This window comes from Thermobia domestica, chromosome 10, assembly GCF_964235325.1.
Source record: "Thermobia domestica chromosome 10, izTheDome1.hap1.1, whole genome shotgun sequence".
NCBI classification, from domain to species: Eukaryota; Metazoa; Arthropoda; class Insecta; order Zygentoma; family Lepismatidae; genus Thermobia; species Thermobia domestica.
The window spans coordinates 1,748,918-1,774,092 of NC_137463.1; the positions used below are offsets into that span (position 1 = coordinate 1,748,918).

The following is a 25,175-nucleotide window of genomic DNA, read 5'->3' on the forward strand; positions in this document are numbered from 1 at the left end:
ATAAAACTATGGAATTTCCTAGTCATGCGTAAAGAGTCCGTGAAGATCTATCCGCTTTTCGTGGGGCATACACACTTTGGGTTATTGGCCTCGCTTATATTTCGATTTCTAGAAGTAAGGAAGTAGACATTTTGGTAGAGTAACAAAGAAGTGGAAATTCTATATAGTATAGAATAGGGCCCATGATTCAAATCCCTGGACCAGCCGCCTTCATTGAAAATTCGTGTAGTTTCCTTCAAAAGACGCCAGGCAAATATTGAAACTAGAAATTAAAGAAAAAAAGAACGTCAGTTCTGAGACTAAAGATTAAATAAAGAAATAAAAGGAAAGAAAAATTGCAAAGAAGAATTTTCTAGTAGATGGGTTTTTGTGAATTTATGAGATGATTTGCTACCTCTTCGAAAATTGAAAGTGTGTTCAGTTCTTTAGGGCTGATATGCTCCAAACTTCGAAACAGATTGGATGTGGAGAAAGTACTAAAATTAGTGAAGACGTACGGTTTTACAAACGAAGCAACATTCAGGAGAAAGACTTTTGAGTTGGACTCTGAAATGGTGAAACCAACGTAGTAATACTTTCAGTTTACATACTATCTTTGATTCAAAATTATGGTTAAAATAATAATAATAATAATAATATTAAAAAAATGATTATCGTGAGGGAAGATGTGGTTTCGTTGAGGAAACAACTATAATAACTTCATTTTTTTTTTAAATGAAGTGTTTTCGATTTGTAATTAAGTGATACATAGAGCAAGACATCTATTATTTGTTTGTACTGGAGAAAGAAAAAAAAAAGAATATAGTCTATAGTCGCATTGCTTTTCGTTCAGACAAGTTGAACACCGTTGCAGCAAGTTTGATCAAGCGCGAACAAGATTAGTTATGTATGATTCCGAAACGTATACATATTTTGAGCTACTTCTAAAACTAGTTGTGTGGCCAAGAAACACAGTTGAAGAAAGTAATTATAATCATTTGAATGGAAATTTTGAAATATAGTTTTGGATTTTTTTGAAGGAGGGAGGGATTTCAACAACCCTGGTTTTTATAGACATCTTGCCATCATAGTGTTGTTCCTCTCTTTGCAGTGTTCACAATGGTAAACTGAGATGCCTCGGGGTGGTGCAGATACTGTCACTATTGTGTATCCTCCCGGCTGTCGGGAAGTTACAGAAGACTTGGGTCCAGATGAACTTATCAGAAGGTTAAAGGTAAGACTATTCAGGGAATTTTCACGTCTAATAAGACTTGCAAGTGTGTTACATAGGTATTGATTTGTATTTTAGTACTGTATTGTGTAGATTTTACTAAGTGATATGGATAGACCAAGTGATAAATATTAATTGACGAGTGTACGATCTACTTCATTTGCGTGGCAGAGCTAGGAGGGTTAGAATGACATTTTATTTTCTCTATGGTTTAAAACCATGCAGAGAACTGGAAATTAGGAAGCACGAATAAGAATGAAGGTTATAGATGCAGCGTATACAATAGTTGAGTAATAATTACCCTGGTATATGCCAATTAATATTCTTCGGATATGAGACATCGCAAAAGTCAAGAATAGAGATCTTTATTTATTTTTTGAGTTCTTATGATGGATTAACCTGTGCTCTCCGGGAACCACGACCGGGACTTGAATGCACAGCCATCATGCAAATCGTTCTCCCACAGCACTAGATCGCCTCCAGGAGAGCTGGATTACAGGAGCACGCCATCGGTTATTTGTTGTAGAAATACAGAGCTAGCATAAATGATTCGTTCATTTTGAAAAGGCTATATTTTTAAAAGTATTACACGTGTACACATGAAAGATATATGAATAGAACCACAGACTCACCAAGTTTATACACTCTCCACAAATGTTCAATATGTGCCTCTTTGGTAACATGACACACGTCCAGACGATACTCCAGATCATTCCATACATTTCGTAGCATAGTCCTGTCAACTGTCTGCACTGCAGCACTGATGCATTCTTTGAGCTCAAGTAAGGGTTCCGGTAGTGGTGGTACGTAAACAAGGCCAACACGCCCACAAGACGGGGCATCCCATCATTGGCACGTCCTAGTTCGTGTATACCTAAACGATGAACTTCCGCATTGGTGGATTGGGCGTATTGGTGAGAATGACATAGCTTTGTTCTACTGGCCACCCAGATCTCCTGATTTAACGCCCTGCTACTTCTGCCTGTGGTTGTTGTTTACGTCCCCCTTCTTCCCCACCACTACCGCAATCCTTAGTCGAGCTCAAAGAACGCATTAGTGCTGTAATGCAGACAATTGACAGGACTATGCTACGAAATGTATGGAATGATCTGGAGTATCGTCTGGACGTGTGTCATGTCACCAAAGAGGCACATATTGAACATTTGTGGAGGATGTATAAACTTGGTGAGTCTGTGGTTGTTTTCATATATCTTTCATTTGTGTACCTGTAATACTTTTGAAAAATGTAACCTTTTCAAAAGGAATGAATCATTTATGCTATCCCTGTATTAAAGTAGGCGTAAATGAATTAAGTTCATATTTAATATTCCGATATTACATTTGTTCAGACATTAATAATACGAAATATCAGTTCAAATACTTTTAAATCTCTTTTCTTGTTTGGAATATATGAATACTTTTCTGTTGGAAAGGATGAAGTGGTAAAGTCTGGTACATATAAGGTATTTCAGAAAAGTAATGACACTGGCAACACTGCGGGCGATCTGGCAACGTTGTTTCTACCGGCCTGTGTTAGACCGGTTTGTTAATCCCTTCCACTTCCTCAGTCCGAGTTACAACTCCGTACAGCTAACACATTATTTTTGACAGCGCCATGAATGAAGTTGTGTTTTTTAGAAAGAGAGCATCGGAATTTAGAGCAACGTTGTGCAATAAAATTTTGTGTTAAACTTGGTGAATCCGCGAGTGTGACTTTTGAAAAGTTGCAACAGGCCTATGAAGAACATTGCTTATCAAGAACACAAGCTTTCGGCTGGCACAAATCATGTTTGGAAGGCCGAGAACACGTTGAAGATGAACCTCGCTCAGGGAGACCTTTAGCTTCAAAAACTGACGAAAACGTTGAACGTATGAGGGCTCTTGTGAGATCAGACCGTCGGTTAACAGTAAGGATGATGAGTGAACAATTAAATTTAAACACTTTCACCGTACATCAAATTTTGACAGACGATTTGAACATGCGAAAGATTTGTGCCAAAATGGTGCCGGAAAACCTCACAACTGAACTGAAGGACAATCGAAAAAACGTATGCGTTGATCTTCTTGAAAGGATTGCCAATGACCAAGAATTCTTCAATTGTGTAATCACAGATGAATCCTGGATATTTGAGTACGATCCTGAAACAAAGCGGCAAAGCGAAGAGTGGCACACTCCGTCATCTCCTCGGCCGAAGAAATGTCGAATGAGCAAATCAAAGATCAAGACAATGCTGATTTGTTTTTTGGCAGTAAGGGTATTGTGCACAAAGAATTTGTTCCACCAGAACAAACTGTCAACCAAGTGTTCTATAAAAGCGTCCTTGAAAGGCTCAGGAAAAGAGTGATTCGTGTGAGACCAGACATTGCAGACAAGTGGATGCTTCATCATGACGATGCCCCGTGTCACACTGCCATTTCTATCAATGAATTTTTGACCTCAAAACGCATTATTGTTGTTCCTCAACCCCTCCTATACCTGATTTGAGCCCTTGTGACTTTTTCCTTTTCCCGAAATTGAAACATGTCCTAAAAGGACGTAATTTTCGAACTTTGGAGAACATTCAAAAGACTGTGACCGACTAGTTAAAAGCCATACCAGTTGAAGACTTCCAGCGCTGCTACCAAGAGTGGGAATAACGACTCCACCGGTGTATAGCTGCCCAAAGGAACTACTTTGAAGGGGATAACATTGTTGTTTGCAAAACACAAAAACTTCAGTTAGTACAAAATCAGTTTCATTACTTTTCTAACACACCTCGTATATTTGTATTATATTTTCATCTGTTGTTTCTTATCTTAATGATATATCTATTCTTAACTTACTTTAAAGTATTGCAGAAAATTACGCTGTACTTAGCTAGAAGTTAATTCCATTATAACTGATCAGATCTTTTTCATGTTATTCCTTCAGAATTCGGAGTCTACAGCTTTTAATGCAATTGTCGTTACAGGAGAATTGGTTGATCGGGGTTTTTATCTTTAACGTAGTTCCTTCATTTGCTTTTAAATGTGGCTTCCTTCGGCTGCTCCTTTGTCCTTGTGAGACAAGTACGGACTTAGTTCTTGTAACATATACATTTTTCCATTCTAAATATTCTCGAAACATTTAGATTGTGTTGTCTATATTACCTTTGAGTGTAGTGGTATTAGCCGTGCTTTTTATATATGTATAAAACTAATAACTCTTTGTTACTTGGTGTTTTAGACCTTAGCGCACACATTCCAGTCGATGGGCCAAGATGAAGGCGCTTACCAAGAGTATGTTCCTCTGGCATTGCATTTGGCAGACGACTACTTCCTCATGCATCCCAGCCGCGATGTCCAGCTGCTCATTGCGTGCTGCATCGCTGATGTACTTCGAGTATATGCGCCGGAGGCTCCGTACAAAGATCCTGATCAAGTGAAAGTAAGTGAATATTCATTTGTCGTGGTTATTTAAGAATGATAGAAAGTGTAGATGATATATGAAAGGTTAATTATAGATTATATCGTAAAAGTCAACTCGTAGTAGACCTTAATCTAAACTGAATAGCAATGTACTTAACTAAACTCGCAGTAATCTAAACTGAATAGCAATGTATCTTTACAAGACATCCCTCCTATGTTGGCTAACAGAAAGTATGAAGACCAAGTGCCATACTCACAGATGATGTGTGGAAATCAAATAATTTGAAATTCATACGTACTGCTTGTTAAAATTAAAATGAAATTATTATTATTGTTTTGTTTAGCGTCTCACTGTTGTGCTCTTTATTTGAAAGCAGACTCACAATTCATGGAAATGAATGAATGAGAAATCAAACCAGAGGCACAGGGGCTAGCCACTAAAAGCGGGAGAGTTGTTAAATCACGCAGTTAATATTCACAGAATATTTAATTAGTTTTCAGAAGCTCTTGTGCCCTGGAGATTGTCCCTTTGGAGATTAGCAGCCATTTGGTTACCGAGAGCCTGTCCGATCATTCTTCCATCCGTTAATATTATCGTTTTGGATATCGTGCTTTACACTACTATTCAATGAATGAACTTCTTAATATTTATGATGTTTATTATTATTATTATTATTATTATTATTATTATTATTATTATTATTATTATTATTATTATTATTATTATTATTATTATTATTATTATTTCACAGTACATGAATGAATTCTCATAAATGAAGAGTTGTACCATCCCTGAGAAAAAGTTTAATATAAAAGTATTGTCGATTTGATTAAGCAACAAAGCGAGCTTTTGAATTATTTAGTGAATGAAAACATCAGTATTTCTGTAACTATTATTCGGAACTGTTATTTGTATTTTTTTTATTTTTTTGCAGACCATATTTCTTTTTCTTATCAAACAACTTTCTGGACTTAAGGATCCTAAAGATCCAGCCTTCAAAAGATACTTTTACCTGTTGGAGAACTTGGCCTACGTTAAATCTTTTAACATGTGTTTTGAGTTGGAGGACTGCCAGGAAATCTTCTGTAATTTGTTTTCACTTATGTTTAAAATTGTAAAGTAAGTATGACGGATAATTTTATTAGCGTTTCTTGAAGTAATGAGTATTCTCATTAGAATGTCATTTCCAGGGCTTCCAAGAAATCATTAGGTTCTGTACTGAATAAAATCAAGTAAAATTAAACTTTATTTCTGCCATTATTACGCGTATGAATTTCTATAAAAATATGTACCTACTACTCAAAAATCACCAATTTTACGAAGCTCCATAGTTGGAGTTGAGAATATTCAATTTCAAAAATTATTAAGATGGCTGGAGATATTGAAGAAGTACTCGCTTGTTCAGTAAAGAATCGTTTACGAATGATTTATTGAAGAAATAACTTTCTTGGAGGTCGTGGAACAAACTATATAATTTATTAGACTGTTGAGTTAAAAAAAAAGATGCAACAATTTAATTTTTTGTTACGACACTAAAGCAGCATACAGAGTGGTATCGTACAATCTAAATTCCTATTTGGTATATAACTCCATAAATCAATTTTAAATGTGACCAATTTCCCTTCACAAGATGGAATAAAAACCTTGTACTACTGATGAATATTTGAAATGTTTATTATACACCATTCACTTGCTACAGGAACATGCAGGTTAGTAAAGTGGAATCTAATATTTTACTTATTTATTGGACTTCCAAAGTATGGTATGCATATGTGTCGGAAGTCTCATAGAACGTCTTATGTCCGTCCGTTTGTCTATTGATATTACCAAAAACAGTAAGAAAGATCGAGTGTCTTTTTGCAGTCGATTGAGCATCAGAATAAAAGGTTCCGTCTCCTCATTTAGCCTCATATTCAAACTGCGACTAACAGAAATCAACCATTTCCGGTTTCAGCGTTTATTGCCATAGAACAAAAACGGTAACAGCGACATTTTTCTTCATTTGATTTAGCGCCTCAAGAAAACATATCAGCACACACGGTGGTTGAAATTTACTAGGTCTTCAGTTTCAATGCTAATTTCCATAGAATAAACCCGTAAAAGTTAGTAAGAAGCATGTAATGAATTCAGAGTTCCAAGAATGTTTCACCTCCTCCAGTAAACCAGAAGTGGTGTAAATCAACCATTTCCGATTTCATTGCTGATTGCCATAGAACTAAGACAATAATAGATAGCGACAGCCTGTTTTCTCCAGTCGATTCACTGTCTCAAGAGAATATAACCTAACCACTTGTACCTCTCTATGGAACCGGAAGTGGTTGATATATACTAGTATTTCCGGTGTCCACAACAGAAACAGTAAGAGGTCGAGAAGCTTTTTTCAGTCGCTTCAGTGTCCCAAGAATAGGTTCCATTTCCTTCTATTCAAACCTGAAGTAGTAGAAATTAACCATTTCCGGTTTCAACGTTGATGCTCATAGAACAAGAACGGTAATAGATAGCAACAAGCGATTTTCTGCAATCGGTTCAGTCTCAGACAGTAGCATTACCATTCGCAATACTTTACCAAAACCGGAAGTGGTTAAACTTTGCTAGTAATTCCGGTTTCACTACTTATTCCCATAGAGCAAAAACGGTAAGGGATAGTCGAAGTTTTCTTGACATAGATTCAGTCCTAAGGATGAGTTTTGTCTCGACTTCTATCTATTCAGACCTGAGGTGGTGAAAATATACGATTCACAGGTACAGCACTGATCGGTTAATGGATGAAATGGAAATAGATATCGACAAGCAGTTTTTTGATGTGGATTCAGTATGGGCCGAAATGATATTTTCACCTCTCATTTTATTCCTCTATTGCAACCAGAATTGATAGACATCACTTTGCGCTTCCGGTTTTAATATTAATCTCCATACAAGAAAAGCAGTAAGAGAGTGATATGGATTCTGCATCCCAGGAACAGGTTCTGTCTTTGATCTTAATAATCTATTGCAACCAGCAATTATAGATGTACTGCTTTAAGTTTCAGTACTGAATTCGCATAGTTTGGAAGTCTCCCGGTGAAACGAAACTTACTTGTTTAACGAGATAATTCTGGCTAAATTTGAAATATTCACCATGTTAGAAACTGTAGTGATGAATGAATTAAACATTTTTGCGCAACGCATATCTATGGAAACTGCATCGACATTCGGGAAGAGAGAGTAGGGGCCGCGGTGGCTCAGTGGTAGAGCGTTCACCTCTGGCGCTTGGGGTCCCGGTTCGATCCCAGCCCCCGCCAAGTGAACTTTGTGGTGGACAAACACCGTGTGCGTGGGTTTCCTCGAGGTTCTCCCGTTTCCTCCCACTTCTTCATTCCACCATTTCATTCATTTCTCATCATCACCGCCTCCTTTAGCCTAACCGGCATAATAGTGGGACGTAGATTTCATTTCATTTTTCATTCGGGAAGAGAATATAAAATATGGCGGATTGTCTTCAGTAAAGGAGGTTTGTTCATCGTGTATACAAGTGTATATGATTTTTAAAATATTTCTCATTAAGTTAGTTAATCAGGAATCCTTGATAATCAAACTTCGACCTGGCTGCTTGTTATTCTGTCATAACATGCAATATTACAGACGATCACATTATACATAGACAATTAGCAAACGGAATGTTAAATAATTTCAAAACCGAAATTCTAAAATTCCCAGAATTACGCTACATAAATTACTATCTCTTTGTAAACAATGCGATTTGTTTATATAGGACTGCTGCTCAATTAAATCTCCTATACAATGTAAATGAATAAAATACTTTAATTTACTTGGAATTTAGCTTTTACCGAATTTTTGACCACTGTCCTTACTGTGGCCATTTAAGGGTGGAAATTTCTATTCCAAGAGATATTTTTAGTTGCTATTCTCTTTGTGAAACTAATTAATATTTAGATTGCTGTTAATAACATTAAGTAAAATTATATCCACCTTCTTTCAACATGCTGGTCCATAATGTTTGGACTTTTATGTTCGTTTTCATCATCGAAGTTAACTGAAACACGGACCTACAGTTTAATATAGAACCCAGTCACTGGATTCCCAACACAATATGAGCCTTTTCCTATTCAAGAATACCCACCATTTTGATTTAATTAAATTAATTCTGTATATAAATGGATGAATATTGTGTAGTTACAGATGTTTTATTGTTTTCTTTGACAGTGATGAGCATTCGGGGAAAGTGAAAAGCTTCATGTTGGATGTCCTTTGTCCTTTGATAACAGAATCAGATGTTGTTTCAAATGAACTTTTAGACATTATTTTAATGAACGTCGTTGAACCAAATAAGTCTACAAGGAAAAATGCTTACTTACTAGCCAAAGAACTTGTTGTTAAGTGTAGTGATACATTGGAACCGTATATACAGGCAGTAAGTATTGAGATACAGTTTTTTTTCTTTCATTCATTATGAAAATGCAGATGGGAAAATATGTAACAATAGTTTTAAAAGATCAAAAGTATGCAATAAAAAAAAAAAAAAAAAAAAAAAAAAAAAAAAAAAAAAAAAAAAACTTGTATCCAACAAAGTGAAACACATTGTGTGTGCAGTGTTATAAATATTGAATTCTTCTATTATACTTTCCTACAGCTTTCAGTTTCTACACCTTCAATAATCGCGTTCAAAAGTAGGTTCCTTCCAGCGAGAATTGATAAGAAATTTAATCTCTATTTTCTCCTTTGCTTTTTCTTCCTTTTTTTCTTTCAAAATTTTAACTGGCAACCTAGATCACAAAACAGTTGCATTCTTCGAAAGAGTATAACTTTAATATCAAAAGTAGTATTGTGCTTAAACCTTCATACAAGTTGGATAAACTTTAGCAGACGTTCATTGGAATGACAAATATTCAATATGTGCGTCTCTTGTTACACAAAATACATCGAGACGGTAATCCAGCTCCAGCCTCACCTTGTGGAGTGTCCATGTGAAGAAGTTGATTGCTGGATTACTTTAATACTAGAAAAGTACTTTTGGTATTAAAGTTATACCATTTCGTTTTTGTTATTTCTTTGTTCGTATTTTTGTTCTGGCATATTTTAATATTTTTTTTTCTTCTGAAATAGTTTTTTAATCACGTGTTAATACTGGGGAAGGAAGAAAAGAAGTTGAACATATGTAAAAAGGTGTATGACCTCATTTATGAGCTGAATCATATTTGTCCAAGTGTTCTTCTTGCTGTACTGCCACAATTAGAATTCAAATTGAAGAGCACGGATGAGCAAGAAAGAATTGGTTCTGTTTCACTCCTGGCGAGGATGTTCTCAGAGAAAGACTCTACTTTGGCTATTCACCACAGACCGTTATGGCAAGCGTTCCTCGGAAGGTACGTTATACGCATTGATGGTTTATGCATGTAATAGTAGGGTAATTTAAGTAATCTTTTAACGTTTGTAAATGGTTTTGTCTGATTTTGGAGAAACTTCGTTTAGATATGAAGTGAGTTAAACTCCTAATCTTCGTTTAGCCTAATTGTGAGCCATGAAATATGAGAAATGGAAGAAACAACTGATTTTCACTTCTACCATATCCTCTAACTCAGCGTTTTCAAGTAGGGACTATTACTGTTGGCCTTTTCGAAAGTAGTTTTGTTATTTTATTAATTGATTGCTATCAGAAATATTTTATACAGTTTGTAGGATAATTTCATTCAATGTCAGTCCTGGAAAAGAAAGGGAAAGACTCTTCATTATGTAATTTCCAAACTGGTTGGCATTATCAACTATTGTGTGCTGTGCAATTAATTTGAATATATATATTGTATCCGTAAAGTTTCGCAACCCAAAGTTTGATTGCATATATCTTTTAAACCAAGAACGATAAAGACCTGAGACTAGAAACAAATGTAAGCGTGTTCTATGCAGATATTTTTGAGATTATGTCCAATGTTGAAATTTGTAACGTTTTTGTGTAGTAACGAAAGAAAATACTGAAAGTGTAAAATAATAATAATAATAATAATAATAATAATAATAATAATAATATGTACAAAAGGAAGAAAATCAGTATTCAGTTCCTGAAAACATATTTCCTGCAGGTGGATCTCTGTGTATATGTGCAGTATGCATTAACATTTATTAATTGGTGCGAAAATGTGACAGTGTTGCCATGTAAAAATGCTGGTTAATTCTTTGTTATGGTTCTGATTCTGATTCCATCCGTTTTTGTTGCAGGTTCAATGATATTAGTGTAACCATAAGAACCAAGTGTGTTCAGTATTCAATGCATTTTCTTCTGAATCATCCGGAATTACGTCGAGATATAACAGAGACTTTAAAGCTGAGGCAGCATGATAGTGAGGAAAGTGTACGGTATGAAGTGGTGATGGCGATTGTTACAACGGCAAAAAAGGACTTCAGTGTTGTTTCTGACAGTGAGGATCTTCTTAACTTCGTGAAAGAAAGAACATTAGACAAAAAGGTAAATAAACAAGTGAAGTGAAATTCTTGTTGTAGGTTCATGTATATTGGGCGATAATTACTTGCATTTTGATCGGCTTGTGTTATTGGAAGAAATTGCATAGTTGAGTTAGTATTATTGGTTATTGTTTGTACTTGTCTGGTAAGTACTGATTTATTAGATTGGTACGATTGAACTGTCCGTTTTACGTCTGGTAATAAACCACGCTATGTATGGTTAGAACCAAGGTCACCCATGCTCCATTCGTATCCAGAAAACAGGCTGGGATGTCCAGTCAGTAAGAAAGCAGTGTCCTGTTCAACAGCATTGTCTGAAGGTGTACCATGGAGTTAGAGGTCTGAACGAGCAGGAATTTTTAGCCCGAAATCAGCCCAGCCCGGCCCGTGAGTTACGGAGAAGCCCGACATGAGTCCGAGATATGTTTTAGCCTTTAGGCCCAACCCTGTGTGATAGTCAAATGTCTGAAATAAGCGCGAATTACAGAAACTTAATAATAAACACAAAATTGTATTTTTATTTACAGCAATTAGAGGATTAATTTTGCAATTGTGTTTAAAAGTCCTCCAAAAAGAACGGTCCCATAAATATCGTTGTACAGTATAGTTACAAAGTTAGGCCCGAGAAATACGGATGTATATTTAAAAATTTACGGCCCGAACCCGAAGTGATCTGTGCTTTATAGGCCCGAGTCCGTGCAGACCTCTACATAGAGTACACACAATTGCGAATGATTTACGTATTTTAACTTGGAGTTAGTGCACATCTAGTCGCAGAAAACAACAGTGTATTTAGGCCAGGAGTGGTAAATGAGCGCACCGTACACCGTAGGTTTGTAAAATTTCTTGTCGGTGATACAATAAAAATTGAACGTTGCGGCCACCAGTCATCATGCTCTCATGAATTCCTCAGTAGCACCGTGGAAGCGGATTTTCGGAATAGTTTTCTTGCAATTGCAGACGAGTTAGACAAACACCATACGACCGCCCAATAGGTAACGAAGCAATTGGCCTCATGGATGCTACGAGAGTTAACTCAGCGTTTGGAGGTGTGCAGTTCTCTGTGAGGAAGGCTTCCTGCGTCGGATCATCTCTCATGAAAAATGAATCAGCTACGACAATTGTAACCGATCGGGATAGTGGTTGGATCGGAATCAACGTCCAGTACGACTTCCTAAACCACCCTTCCATCCGCTGGTATGGTGGACTATATGGGGTGATCCATCATATCTTTTTCCGTCCGACAAAGGAAAGCCATTCTACCATTCGTTACAGTGCTGAACTATATGAAATGCACCGCAAGCATCCAACAATGGTCAACAGACATGGTATCCTTCTGTTACACGACAGTGCACGCAGTGTAGGTCGGTCAAAGATTGATGCACTCTCTCCATGAATTGCAGTAGAAAACCTTTTTCCGGCATCTCGGTTGTTTTTTTTGGCACGGAAGAACTTTCTGATGACTGAGCGATAGCTGCAGCTGGAGACTACTTTGAGTTAGCAGATCTCGAGGACATTTCAATCGCACCAAATTTTAGCTGAAAACTATTGCTGTAATGGTTCCTTTTTAAGTGAAGTATTGATGACAATTATGTGATGTTACAAGAAGCGGCCTAAAAGAAAGTAAATTATGTGCACCTTAAGGCATCTTTTGGTAAGTATTTTCTAAGGAAATATATTATTTCTTAAAGACCACATAACTGCATTCAAATACGATGTTTACGTTTTTTCCCTCCCTATCTGATAAAGCATTTAGCGGAAACTTGTATAGTGTTTTTTTTAAGTGTAGCGTTAATGTTTTCACTATTATCTGGTAAATAATTTGTTTTATAGATGTATACTCATCTACCGGTTACTGAATTATAGTCATTTCTCCTAATAGTGGATTCGACCGTGTTTACCACACATTTTTGTGATGTCTCGGTAATCAGTGAGTGAAAGTTTGCACGTGATTGTGAAGCACCAATGTTGATCAGTGTTCGATAGAGTTTCCAAGGATTGAAGTGTTTGAGATCAACCATAATGGAAGTATATTAGCACTACTTTCAGCAGGGACAAACTGCAGAGAAGGGAGTCGGATGAGCTTTGCAGGGATTCACAGTTCCAGACTGAAACACCCGATTGCCGAATTAAACCGTGGTCACCTCGATAACATATCGCCTGTAACGTGCCGTTCAATTGTACGTATGAGCTATTTTAGCGCAAACTCCTCCAACGTTACTCTGTCTTTATTGGAGTTCAGCAACGCCAATAACTCATGGCGCAGGGATCTCGGAGTCCGTCCAGTTCCATTTCAATTTGTAGGTCCCCTCGATATAGCCTCGATGTTGGAAAGGGACGCTAAACTTCAACCAACTAGTCAACGACTAACGATAAGTTGACGGTAGAAGTCTCGAAGAAGGTCTGATAAGTGGCGATTTTCACTGTATCCCGTAGATGGATACGTAGGCCTATGTATTAGGTGGAAACTCCATGGTGTTTAGGATTGTGATCTGGCAGAGTGGATGCATCCCACCACATTGATCTTTTCCGTCTTGGTGATGGTATCTTTGCAAGAGTGGTTCGAGGAACACAATATAGACTTCCGTATCTCCCAGGCCTCGAAGTTCCTGAATCCTAACCCCATTGAACACTTCTAGATGTCATGGAACGACGCACCCAGTCTCTCGTGAAACCGTATCGAATCTCGGCATTAAAGGCTCCTTTCTATGCAGCTTAGTTGGCCATACCAGCTGGCAATACTGGCATTCCATTCTATTGATGTATGGAACGTGCAAGGGAAAACTATACGCCATTAGATAAGTAGCCATTATTCAATGATCGGTCGGTGTATGTAAACTAATTACAAGGAAATACCTACTAAATCAACACATAAGTAAGAAAGTTACATTATAAGCCGTTTTAATAAATGCTTTCTCAGATGGAGGGAAATAAATAAGAAAGAAAGAAAGGAAAAAGAGAGAAGTAATTGTGAAACACCTAGTTATATATATATATATCAGGGTGTCTACTGACCTGGAAAACCTTGAAAACCTGGAATTTACTTTTGGACCTGGAAAACCTGGAAATAGCCTGAAATTGGACGAGAAACCTGGAAGTTTTAAAATTGTTTTTGGGATTGGTATGGAATAAATTTTTTTTTTTTTTTAAATGCAAGAAAGTTATATACTACAGCATAAGTTAAAAGCCAATACTAAATTATTCAGTGGAGACGTAGTTGAGAAAGACAGACGTGAGCAGAGTGCAGGCGGTGAATGTTTTTGGAAAGTATGTTGAGGGTACAAGAAGAGACTGAATAATATTTTATTTGTTTGGTATGGTCATTGTGAATAACAGTGGCTACAAAAAGAGCTAAATTAGTCCCCGATGATGAGAGTAAGGTAATTGAAAAAGTTAAATATCATGATCTATTAAGTTTGTGTCTTACACTGAGGGAATACTAGCGTACAAGCTAGAAGCTTTCTCTGTAGTTGCTGCTTATTTGCATAGTATGAATCAAGCTTATTTTCTGCTTTGTGAAGTCATTGGTCTACATGTTTCTGTAGCAAGAGTAGTAGACAAGTCTGGAACAACATTCCGCTTATACTCCTGTGCCGAAACTTTTTAACAGGAGTCCAAGCCCGTGGATGTCGCAGTCCAACACCATTCCCGGTGGCCGAAAGGTGTATCACCGGAAAAAAGTAAAATTGCCCACATCTTAATGGAATCACTTTTTGTATTTAGGTTAACATTTTACTAGTCTTGCAATAAATCCTGTTACACACTAACAATTAACATTTTATTTTTCAGCCATTAAAATGGCGAAAAGTAAAACTAAATTCCAGGACTCGTGGAAAGGCCAGTGGAAACGAGTTATTAGATCCAACGATCCATTTAAAGCAGGTTGTAAACTCTGCAGAACTGATTTTGACATTTCAAATATGGGAGCTGGATCATTGAAATCCCATGAAAAAGGGAAGAAACATCAAATAGCTGTTAAAGCTCTTAATACACAATGTTCGATCGTCAAGTTCTCAAACAATGTTAACAAGGAGCCTTCCTGTACAAAATATTCTACAGCGTCTTCCAGTTCAGTGACTGGCACATCATCTACTCCAGTTGTTCAGAGAAAAAATGAAAGCCCAGCAAAAACTAGTGGTGTAATAAAGAGTTATCTTATCAAAGATCCAATGACGAAAGCAGAAATAATCTGGACATTGCACAAAGTTACAAGTCATGCATCGGCCAGAAGCCAGGCGAGTGCAACGGATTTGTTTCCTTTAATGTTTCCTGAGTGTGAAGTCGCTAAAAATATGCAGTTACACAAAGACAAAATAGGTTATGTCATCACTTTTGGATTGGGTCCATATTTCCAACAGACGTTAGTTCGTGAACTACAAAATTGTGAATTTTTTGCAGTATCGTTCGACGAAAGCCTAAACACTATCTCACAGAAAAATTAAATGGACTTAGTAGTTCGTTTCTGGCACAGTGACGAAAATAAAGTTTTAACACGTTATTTAACATCAGTATTCCTCGGACATGCTACTGCCCAGGATTTGTTAAGTGCATTTATAAATACTTTCAAGGACAAGGGTCTCGATTTTTGTGAGTTACTTCAGGTTTCTCTTGATAGCCCCAACGTTAATTTGCAATTTCTGAGTGATTTGAAGGCCTATCTGAGTGAAGAAAATGGTGAAGTCCACAACTTTTAGACACGAACGTGCTCTTTACATATTGTTAATGGGGCTTTTAAGACTGCGCATACCAAAGCTGGTTGGAATGTGACAGAGTTTTTGAGAGCGTTGTACTATTTATTCAAGGACTTCCCTTCAAGAAGAGCAGATTTCCCTCTTAAATTTTGTTCTATTAGGTGGGTGGAGAATTCTAAAGTTATCAACCGTGCTATAACTATGATTCCTGCCTTAAAAGTTTATGTTGATGCAGTGAAAACAAAATCTCCTGAAACATCAAACTCCTCTAAAGTAAAAGCCCACATCTCTGATGTACTGTTGCCTGCTAGATTAGGGTTCCTTCAGTCCGTATCTGTAGAACTAGAAGAATTCCTCACTAAGTACCAGACAGACAGTCCATTACTACCGTTTCTATGGAATGACCTAAACACGTTGATTCGTAGTGTGTTAAGCCGCTTCGTGAAAGATGTCTATATATATATATATATATATATATATAAAAACTCAATAGATGTTTTTGATAAGGACATCTTAAAACTACTTAATCTAGTTGATGTTGGATTTTCTGAGGAGTGAAGGATGTGAATATATATTGAACTTTGAGAAAGAATGCAAAAGATTCTTACAAGAACTGTGTAAAAAATTTATGCTAAAATGTCCTTTAAAATACAGTGTAACAAGAGCCGCAAATTGCTTGTCTCCAGAAACTATGGCCAACGAAACCCTTCGTGAATCACGTATCACACTCGCCCTTGAGACATTTGTCTAAATGCTGATATGGTGAATTTGGAATATTTAAAATTTTGTTCAGACAAAGACACAGCACGAAAACTGTCAAATTTCAGTTACAAAGATGACAGACATTTTTCTCCATGATCTGTTAAGTAAAGAAGGTGTCTCCAATGCGTTTAAAACATTCATGCTTAAGATATGTGTACTTTTCCATAGCAACGCAGCAGTGGAAAGGAGTTTCTCCATTAACAAAGAGTGCATTGTTAAAAATCTCCAAAAGGAGTGCTTGATTGCCTAGAGAAGTGTGTTGGATGCTGTGCGTGTTGCTGGTGACATACGTAATATGAATATCACAAAGAGTATGATCCAGTATGTGAGGAATGCATCAAACAGAAGAAATGAATATCTGAAAGACCGCGGTGAAAGAGAAGACAGAGCAGCTCGAGAAAAGAAAGATATTAAGAAGAAAATAAGAGTTGGAATTAAAGAAGAAAAGAATACTAACTGACGCCGAAGCAGAAGTAGATGCGTTGGAAGAACAGGCGAAAAAGTTAAAAGGGATGTTAAACTCTAGAAGTTAAATGTCAAAAACTGTTCACTGTGAAAGTTGTTTTCTTTATTTGTTCATATAATGTGCGTGGTTCCATAACATTTTCAGTTTTTTAAATTTTCATGTTACTATACATTTTTAAATAAAATATAACTGATGGCCAGTCCCCATCCAAGAAGAATGTGCAGTAACGTTTAACAATATGGACTACTTTGTGTTAAAAATTTGTATTATATATGACCATTTTCTTTTTACTTCTAAACTAATACTAGTTTGACAAAAATGGCGGGAAAATAGCTTTCTCACCGTTAAGTCCTACCAGTACTTAGCATAAAATACCACAAGAGTACTTTAAAGGGGAGTGCTTGTAGTAAAATACTCTTGTGGTATTTTATCCCATAACTTAGCGGTGAGTAAGCTATTTTCCCGCCATTTTTGTCATTGTTCATCAACACTCAACTGCTAATACTATAATATTAGTTTATTTGACGTAATGTTTTTGACGGAAATTTACTATTATACAGGGTAAACCTTAACTAAACCGATAAACTTCGGGAGGCGATTCTCGAGCCCGAAACAAGAAGAAAATTCCTCTTAATTTTTCTCCACGGTACATAGTTTTGGAGCTACAAGGTGCCGAAAGTGTGGAAAAATGAACTTCTGAGTCCTATATTCCCAAACCTATCCAATGTAGACAGTGCAGCTTAATATCTCTTTAAGGAAGTCTTATCTGTTCTGAACATATGATTTCCTTTGAGAGATTTTAAGCAGCACTCTCTACTTTGGATAATTTGGAAATATAGGCGTCGAAAGTTCATTTTTCCACACTTTCGGCACCTTTTAGCTCGGAAACTATGCGCCCTGGAGAAGAGTTAAAAAGGGTGTTTATTTTCTTGTTTGGGAGCCGAGAATCATTTCCCGAAGTTTGTCGGTTTAATTAAGGTACTGTATAGTATTCCTACATTAGGATATTTAAAGCTACTGCACATTTTTCTCAACCTGCCTACTGGTAGGAGATATTTTAATTAAACATTTTCTTGTGTAAAATGTTTTGAGAAACTACATTTCACTCAGTTTTTTCTTTTCATCTTGTCACTTGAAGAAACTATCACTTGCCATATGCATTCTCTAATTATAACCAGTTTTTGTTAAGAACTATATAAAATTGCATTAACTTATACGTGTTACAATAAATGTCACTCTACTGAATAGACCTGGAAAAAAAGGAAAAATAAACCTTGATAAAACCTGGAATTTGAAAATGAACATTTAGTAGACACCCTGTATATATATATATAATATATATATATAGTTCCAGTGAGAAGTATCTTTGCAATTACGATGGCATATAAATATGCTTTAATTGTGTGTAAAATGAAGATATCTTACTTAATACTCATTTTGTTGTTAGAAGACTTAACAGTAAAACAAAGTGCAATTCACGTTCGAATTCCTGTAGCATCATTAATTCCTTGATCGTTAGCAATTATAATGATATTAGAAAAATATTTGTATTTTATTGGTTTCACTTGATTTCTATAAATTATCTACCAAGTTATCATAAATACTGTCACGAAGTTTGGAGTGACGCTGTAGCATCCAGAGTGACACAGTGCTGCCATCTGTGTATAAAGCGGAAGATGCATGTAGTGTGTGTTTGACTGTTCATGGCATACGTTGATATTGTACTGAGTTCTGATGGGGTGGGGGGATTACGAAAATCGTGTAGCAGTAATTGCACTACATAAGGTCGAGAAGACAGCAGGTGAGATTTTCAACCTCCTGAAACTCCTTCAAATCAGCAAGAGATTCGTGTATCGCGCCATACAGCGATACACCGAGACTGGAACGGCAGCTGACCGCGCAAGGAGTGGCAGACCACGAACAGTACAAACCCCGCAGATCCAGAAAGCAGTCGCAGCAAGAATTCGAAGAAATCCTGTTCGAACACAAAGTGTGATGGCTGCTGAGATTAATATCAGCAGAAATTCCATGTATCGTGTGCTCAGGCGTGACCTACATATACGGGCGTATAAGAGGCGGACTGGTCACTTTCTGACCCAAACATTAATGTCGCAGAGTAGGATTGGCAAAAAACATCGTTTTTATTGAAAAAACAAAACAAACAAACAAAAAAAAATAGATTTTTTTTGGGGGGGGGTTAAACCTGTTTTTTCTTTTTGGATTAAACCAGGGTTTTTGGTTTAAATCATTTGCTCTATGTATTTATATCACATATGGACAGAAATAAGTTTGTTTCACCTTGGTGCTATTATGCAACAACCGGGTCATGCTGAAGGGTCACATAAGCTTAAAGCGGAGTCCAAATCGTTTCTCTACTTACATCCGAAACAAATTGTCCTCCATTTGAATTCGAAACCGGGACTAATTGGCCACAAATGCGATACGTCTGCTGACTCACTCACGAAGGACTTCTGATACGTTGTACTAATCTTTACATACTTCTTAATATAATTGTCAAGTGTCATTTCAAAAGGACAAAAAGATAAACAGTTGCACAAGTGAAACCATTATACAGAATTACATATGGACAATATCAAAATACTGCAGAGTACAGAAGAACTAATTCAGTTCAAGTAAGTTCACCATGACTTTTATTAGTCCAAGTTAAAGAAATACGACGACTTAATTTGCATATCAGTAAGAAAAGTGAATAAAGATAAGAATTGAGTCCACTTTGGCTCTGACCCATTTATACATAAATAGATACCAAAGATACTTCTGATTTCAGTAAATGTCTCTCGTGGGGTTTGTATGACCCCTTCCCCAAAAGTACGTATTTCGATGTATTTTATCAATAGTAAACATTATTAAAACAAAACAATATTTATAATTTTTCTTTGGTTGCAGTTGCATAACAATAATAACAAACTATAAAAAAATCACAAAAGAAATATTCAAAAACTTATTTTAAAAAAGATGCTTTTGTAGTATAATCTGTGAGTAATGAATGGGGAATTTAGGTCTGAATATAATTCGAATAATATGCGGGAGTGACATGCGATAACCCACAAATGCGTGTTCATCAAGATTTTACAAACACCTACACTTTTACGAACATTTTTAGTTTTTTTGATTTAAACATGTTGGTGTGAAAAAAAAAAAAAAAAAAAAGGTTTAAACCAGCCAGCCCTGTCGCAGAGGATCCTTAACTCAAAGAGACTGTTGCGGCGTTACGCCAACAATTTGTACAGAAAGAGTCTGTTCACTGACGAAAAGATGTTCACAATTGTGCAAGCCTTCAACGCCCAAAATGAACGTGTGTATGCCGCGTCATCTACTGTAGCAGCTCCAAGGGTTCAGAGGGCACATCATCCTGCTTCAGTGATGGTTTGGTGGGGAGTGAGCTACTCAGGCACAACCCAGCTGCTTTTTTGCAAACAAGGTGTTAAAACATGTCAAAGTGTACCAGGACACAATGCTAACACTTATAGTGAAACCATTGTCTGCTACCATGTTCCCTGGAGAAAGATGGACCTTCCAGCAGGATTCCGCTCCAGGCCACAGCGAAAACAACCCAGGAGTGGCTGGCACGGAACGTCCCCGACTTCATTTCTACCGCTGATTGGCCTTCTAGCAGCCCAAACCTTAACCCGTTGGACTACAAACTTTGGGCACTCCTTCAGGCAAAGGTCTGCTATAAACGGTATTCATCTGTCGACAGTCTGAAACAATCCTTGACCCGAGCAGTGAGCAATTTTCCCATGGACGTGGTGCGCAATGCCATTGACCAGTGGCCGGACAGACTTCGTGCCTGCATCAAGGCCAAGGGGGGACATTTCGAAAATGATTCGTGCGTCAGATGTACAACATATCAATGTAAAACATGACCAAAATAAATTGCCTTGGTGTTAATACTCTCTGTGTTATTCACATTCAAACTTGTGACAGTATTTATGATATAACTAGGTACAATGGAAGTTGTTACTAAGTTGCAATCGCGGGTACCTGAGAGTAATAGTGTAATTAATACGTTTCTTCCTACAATGCTATGTTTCAGATAATTTTGTGGCAAGATAGAAAGTCTTTTCCTAAATCGCTGAGTTGTAAAATTGTAATTCTGCTTACTTCCATAAAGTATTTAAAGTGATAGTGAAATAGTGTCAACTCTCGAAATAGCTAGTGCAATATTACAATGCTGAGCTTCTTAAGTAGAATATCCTTAATGTGATAAAAATAGATCGTATTGTTTGCTCTGTTATTTGAGTTTGTTGAGTTTTGGTTAATAAAATGGTTGTATATGGGTAGTGGAAATCATAATAGCGTGTCATCTACACCATAGAGTGGAAAATATTTGCTGTAAATTGATATTCGTAAATATAATCCAAATATGATTAGTATTCATTAATTTATATCCATTGAGATTTTGGTATAAAAAGCAGTTTTTTAAGTATATGGATCAGAGGAAAACAAGCGATGAACTAGAGAGTAGTGGTATAACATTCTTGAAATTAGCTTTCGAATAAGTGCAATTTGAAATATTTAGCTCCTTTCACGTATTGATGTTTTAATTCGTAAAGAATAGTGCTCATCATTCAAATACATTTTTACCTGATAACTAACTGAAGAAAAAAAATCATCAATTTACGATAAGGGAATAATAAGAAAACTGTTTTACAGGAGATATTTCCAGTTCATTAATGTCGATCATAATGAGTGATTACGAAAAAAAAACCAGGAAAGCCAGGTGAAAGATACACTACTGTAACAAAATGAGTGAGGTACTCATCTGCTCCTTCTGTATTTACAAATGATTCTGTGAAACGTAATAATATGCGTGTTTTGTATTAACTTCAAGGAAATTGTATTGTACATTAAAATAACCCTAAGTTCGCGTTCGTGAAGGGGATGAGAAGAGAAGTTGGATTTTATGAATTAAATCTGAGGAAAATCCTTATGTTTCAGGCGCTGTATAAAAAATGTTGTCTTTGTTGTGCATCAATGTTTCAACCGCTAAATACAGTTTTGATGGAAAAGAAATTGGAATTATGGAAAGATAGACTTCCGTTTAAGTTGTAGTTTTAATTCGTTTCAATACGCTATTACGGTAGTAATAACTTAATTTAAAATTGGGAAATATTTCCGCAGTAAGTATCTGATAACATTCTACAGTCTTTTTTACTGCCAAATTAATTTTGATGAAACATGAAGGCTTTTAATATATATTTCGTTAATTTCCCATCATGCTGAAAGTCCTTGACCTTAATTTCTAAAGTTCAACTTCTCTTATTCCATGAAGACTGCAAGATTGAAGTCCAAAACTTGTTGGTTTGTATGCAGAAAACATAACTTTGCAGAGAGTTTTTGATTATGTCTTCCATGTAGCAGAACGAAAATGTACAAGTTTAGAGTCTATAAATATTTTTTCCTTAATACTAATTTGATTTTAACGAGTATTGTTTTATCGAATAGTTCAAGATTAGGAAAGAAGCGATGTGTGGACTTGCGATGATATACAAAAAACATCTAAGTGATCCCGATGTTCCAGAGGCAACAAAGAAAGCTGTTACATGGATAAAAGATAAAATTTTACATGGCTATTACATGACAGGAATGGATGATAGGTAGGTATTAATGATTTAGAACGATAATTTTAAATACCAGTGTAGTTTCTACAAATGCTATTAAAATTCGAATAATGATTAATTCTTCGTTTCCTTCTTGATATGTAACATGCGGTTTAGATAATAGAAGCTAGCAGAGTATTGGATAATTGTTGAGTTGATTTCCAGAATATGAGAGGCTTTGTGTGTATATGAGTGGCTCAGGAAAACATAATGGTACCGAGTATATTGTAAGAGAAGGTTCAACATTCCCATGCAATTCAATGGAATGACACACCAAACAAGCTTTACTTGCCATCTCCAGGTACATTTCCAAAATTAAACTTATCAACAAACTGTTGTATGGTTCAATCCAAAGCCATTTCACCTAATTATTCAATTTCATCGGGAGTGGCGCTTACCATGATGCTCACCCGAGCCGCTTATATATATTTGAATATTTCTGCAGTGTTAATACAGTGAAACCTCTGAATAACGGACACTAATGGGACATGATTTTTTGTCCGTTACAGAGAGGTTACAGAAATTTAATTTCTCACAACGGTAATTCTATGCAGTAATACATAGTAAATACGTTATGTATGAGCGTAAATCCGTAAAATTCAATATAAAAATACTCTATCTAGGAGAGGATTGAATTACTTGGAGGGATGAAGGAGAACTTCATTCTCTTATTATTAAAAAGCCATCGACTAAACTGATGTAACGAACCCATAAATTATATGCACTCTCTTTTACTATGGCACTCTCTTTTACACTGCTTCAACTAATAAAGAATAATATGCCAAAGATGTTTGTATATTTTCGTATATGGAAGGAAAGGCGGGAGGGAAAGCGTTTTTCATTTATTTCAAATTCTCAGCACCTTCTCAAAAGACGCATTAGGAACCAACTAATCGGCTAAACTCTTTTGCAAGTTATTGGGAGTGCATATGTTTAGTGACCCAGTCCCAATCAGAAAGAATTTCCTATTAGAGAGAGTGAAAAAGGAAGCCGGGAAAACTCCAACCCAGCTTGTTCCAGTATCATAAATAAAAGAAAAAATGTTGCTTTTCCAAAAAAGTAAGAGGAAACATTGCTCGTTGAAAATGTTATTGTAAAACACTGTTTGTTTCGTTATCTATGAAATTATCGGGAAAGATGGAAGGTCCAGAAGAAAAAGGACTACATTTGTTAAGGAAGAGATCTTTCGCATAGAATTCTTGGCCATATGACCGACCCTGCACGAGTGTTATTGCTTATGAAGGTTTTCTAGGATTTCCACCAGAAAGCAGTTTATTGCGGACAGAAAAAGAAAGTAATTTCAAGTACAGTCTGAAGTTGTTCTGTTTGACGGTTACCAAGTCTAGACTCATGATAGATACACTTGTGGGAAGAAGACTTTTTTGTCTACTGTAATATATAGCAGAACCGAGAATAATTCCTGTCCGTTATGAAGAGGTTATTGAAACGTTTGGGAGGAAAAGGACTGTCCGCGTCCGTATTTGAGAGGGTCCGTAAAAGGGAGGATTTTATTCTATAAGAGAAATATATTTTTGCCGGGACAAAAAAATCTGTCCGTAGTATAGAGGTGTCCGTTAAGGAAGGTTTCACTGTACAAGGTTTTTACAATAAAATTCCATGACTGATGCTAGTACTCTAACTGCTAATGACAGAAAATTATTTATCATGCGAGATTAATGCTATGATATTCTTGTTCCACAGGACATGGAAAGATCTGGTAAAGAGAGTATCGGTCATCGGATATACCTTGGCTCCCATTGTCATGACTTACGAGATAATGAAAACGTATACCGCTAGGAATGGCCTGTCTTAAAAGAATTATGCAGAAATCTCACACAAATCTTCTGTTTTCAAGATTTTCTTTAAGGATCGTTTCACGGTTGATGTGCAGCACATCCTTTACCGTGCGACGGTCTGACTTCAACAGGTCATGAATGCGTTTCACATTTATCCTCTGTCTGGTTGACGGAGATCCACTTCTGGGGTCATTGGAAACGTTTTTACGTCCATTACAAAATCGGGTCTGTCATTGAAGCACACTACCACGAGATCGTGCATTCTCGCGACAAATAGTTCTGACTGTTCCGTAAATCTCTGTTGCCGATTCCCTAACTTGCAGCAAAACATAATGTGTGCCCTTTGTTTCATGTAAGAATCCATGCCAAGGGGAACCAAGATGCTTTCGATGACGGATAGTCTCTTCTTCAAATGTCTTGGAAATGGAGAATATCGTAGCGTTAATCTCATATGATCAACAATTTTTTGCCATTAGCAATTACAGAGTACCAGCATCAATCCTGAAACGTCGTCAGGCCTTCTAGTTGGGCTTGTAGTTATTTATTTCAGTTTTATTCCAGCACGAAAGTTGAGCAGTTTTATAGGCAGTAATCTTAAAAGATTGCGTTTCTCGCAATTATCCGTAGAATTGATGGAATTCGTAATTTTTTTTCTTTCTCTTCTTTCTTTATGCCAAGCACCTGCACGTAAGGATGTGCATATCTGCAAAAGTTTTTGTTTGTTTGTTGAAGATAGTTATTTTAATCAAAAGAACTGTGATCCAGAAAAGGCTGCCACAAAATTC

The 25,175-nt window shown here is 36.5% G+C and overlaps 1 protein-coding gene across 6 annotated transcripts in view; it reads left to right on the top strand.

The window, feature by feature from the left end:
• pds5 (cohesin associated factor B pds5) overlaps positions 1 to 25,175 on the top strand; it is a 143,126-nt gene that overhangs the window by 11,396 nt on the left and 106,555 nt on the right. For all 6 annotated transcript variants that reach the window (XM_081727604.1, XM_081727606.1, XM_081727607.1 and 3 more), the window contains exons 2-8: positions 1,091 to 1,213; positions 4,416 to 4,616; positions 5,533 to 5,717; positions 8,802 to 9,009; positions 9,702 to 9,961; positions 10,809 to 11,055; positions 22,440 to 22,591. In XM_081727604.1, coding sequence (XP_081583730.1) covers positions 1,112 to 1,213; positions 4,416 to 4,616; positions 5,533 to 5,717; positions 8,802 to 9,009; positions 9,702 to 9,961; positions 10,809 to 11,055; positions 22,440 to 22,591 — 1,355 coding nt within the window. In that variant the 5' untranslated portion in view covers positions 1,091 to 1,111. The remainder of the gene's footprint in view (positions 1 to 1,090; positions 1,214 to 4,415; positions 4,617 to 5,532; positions 5,718 to 8,801; positions 9,010 to 9,701; positions 9,962 to 10,808; positions 11,056 to 22,439; positions 22,592 to 25,175) is intronic.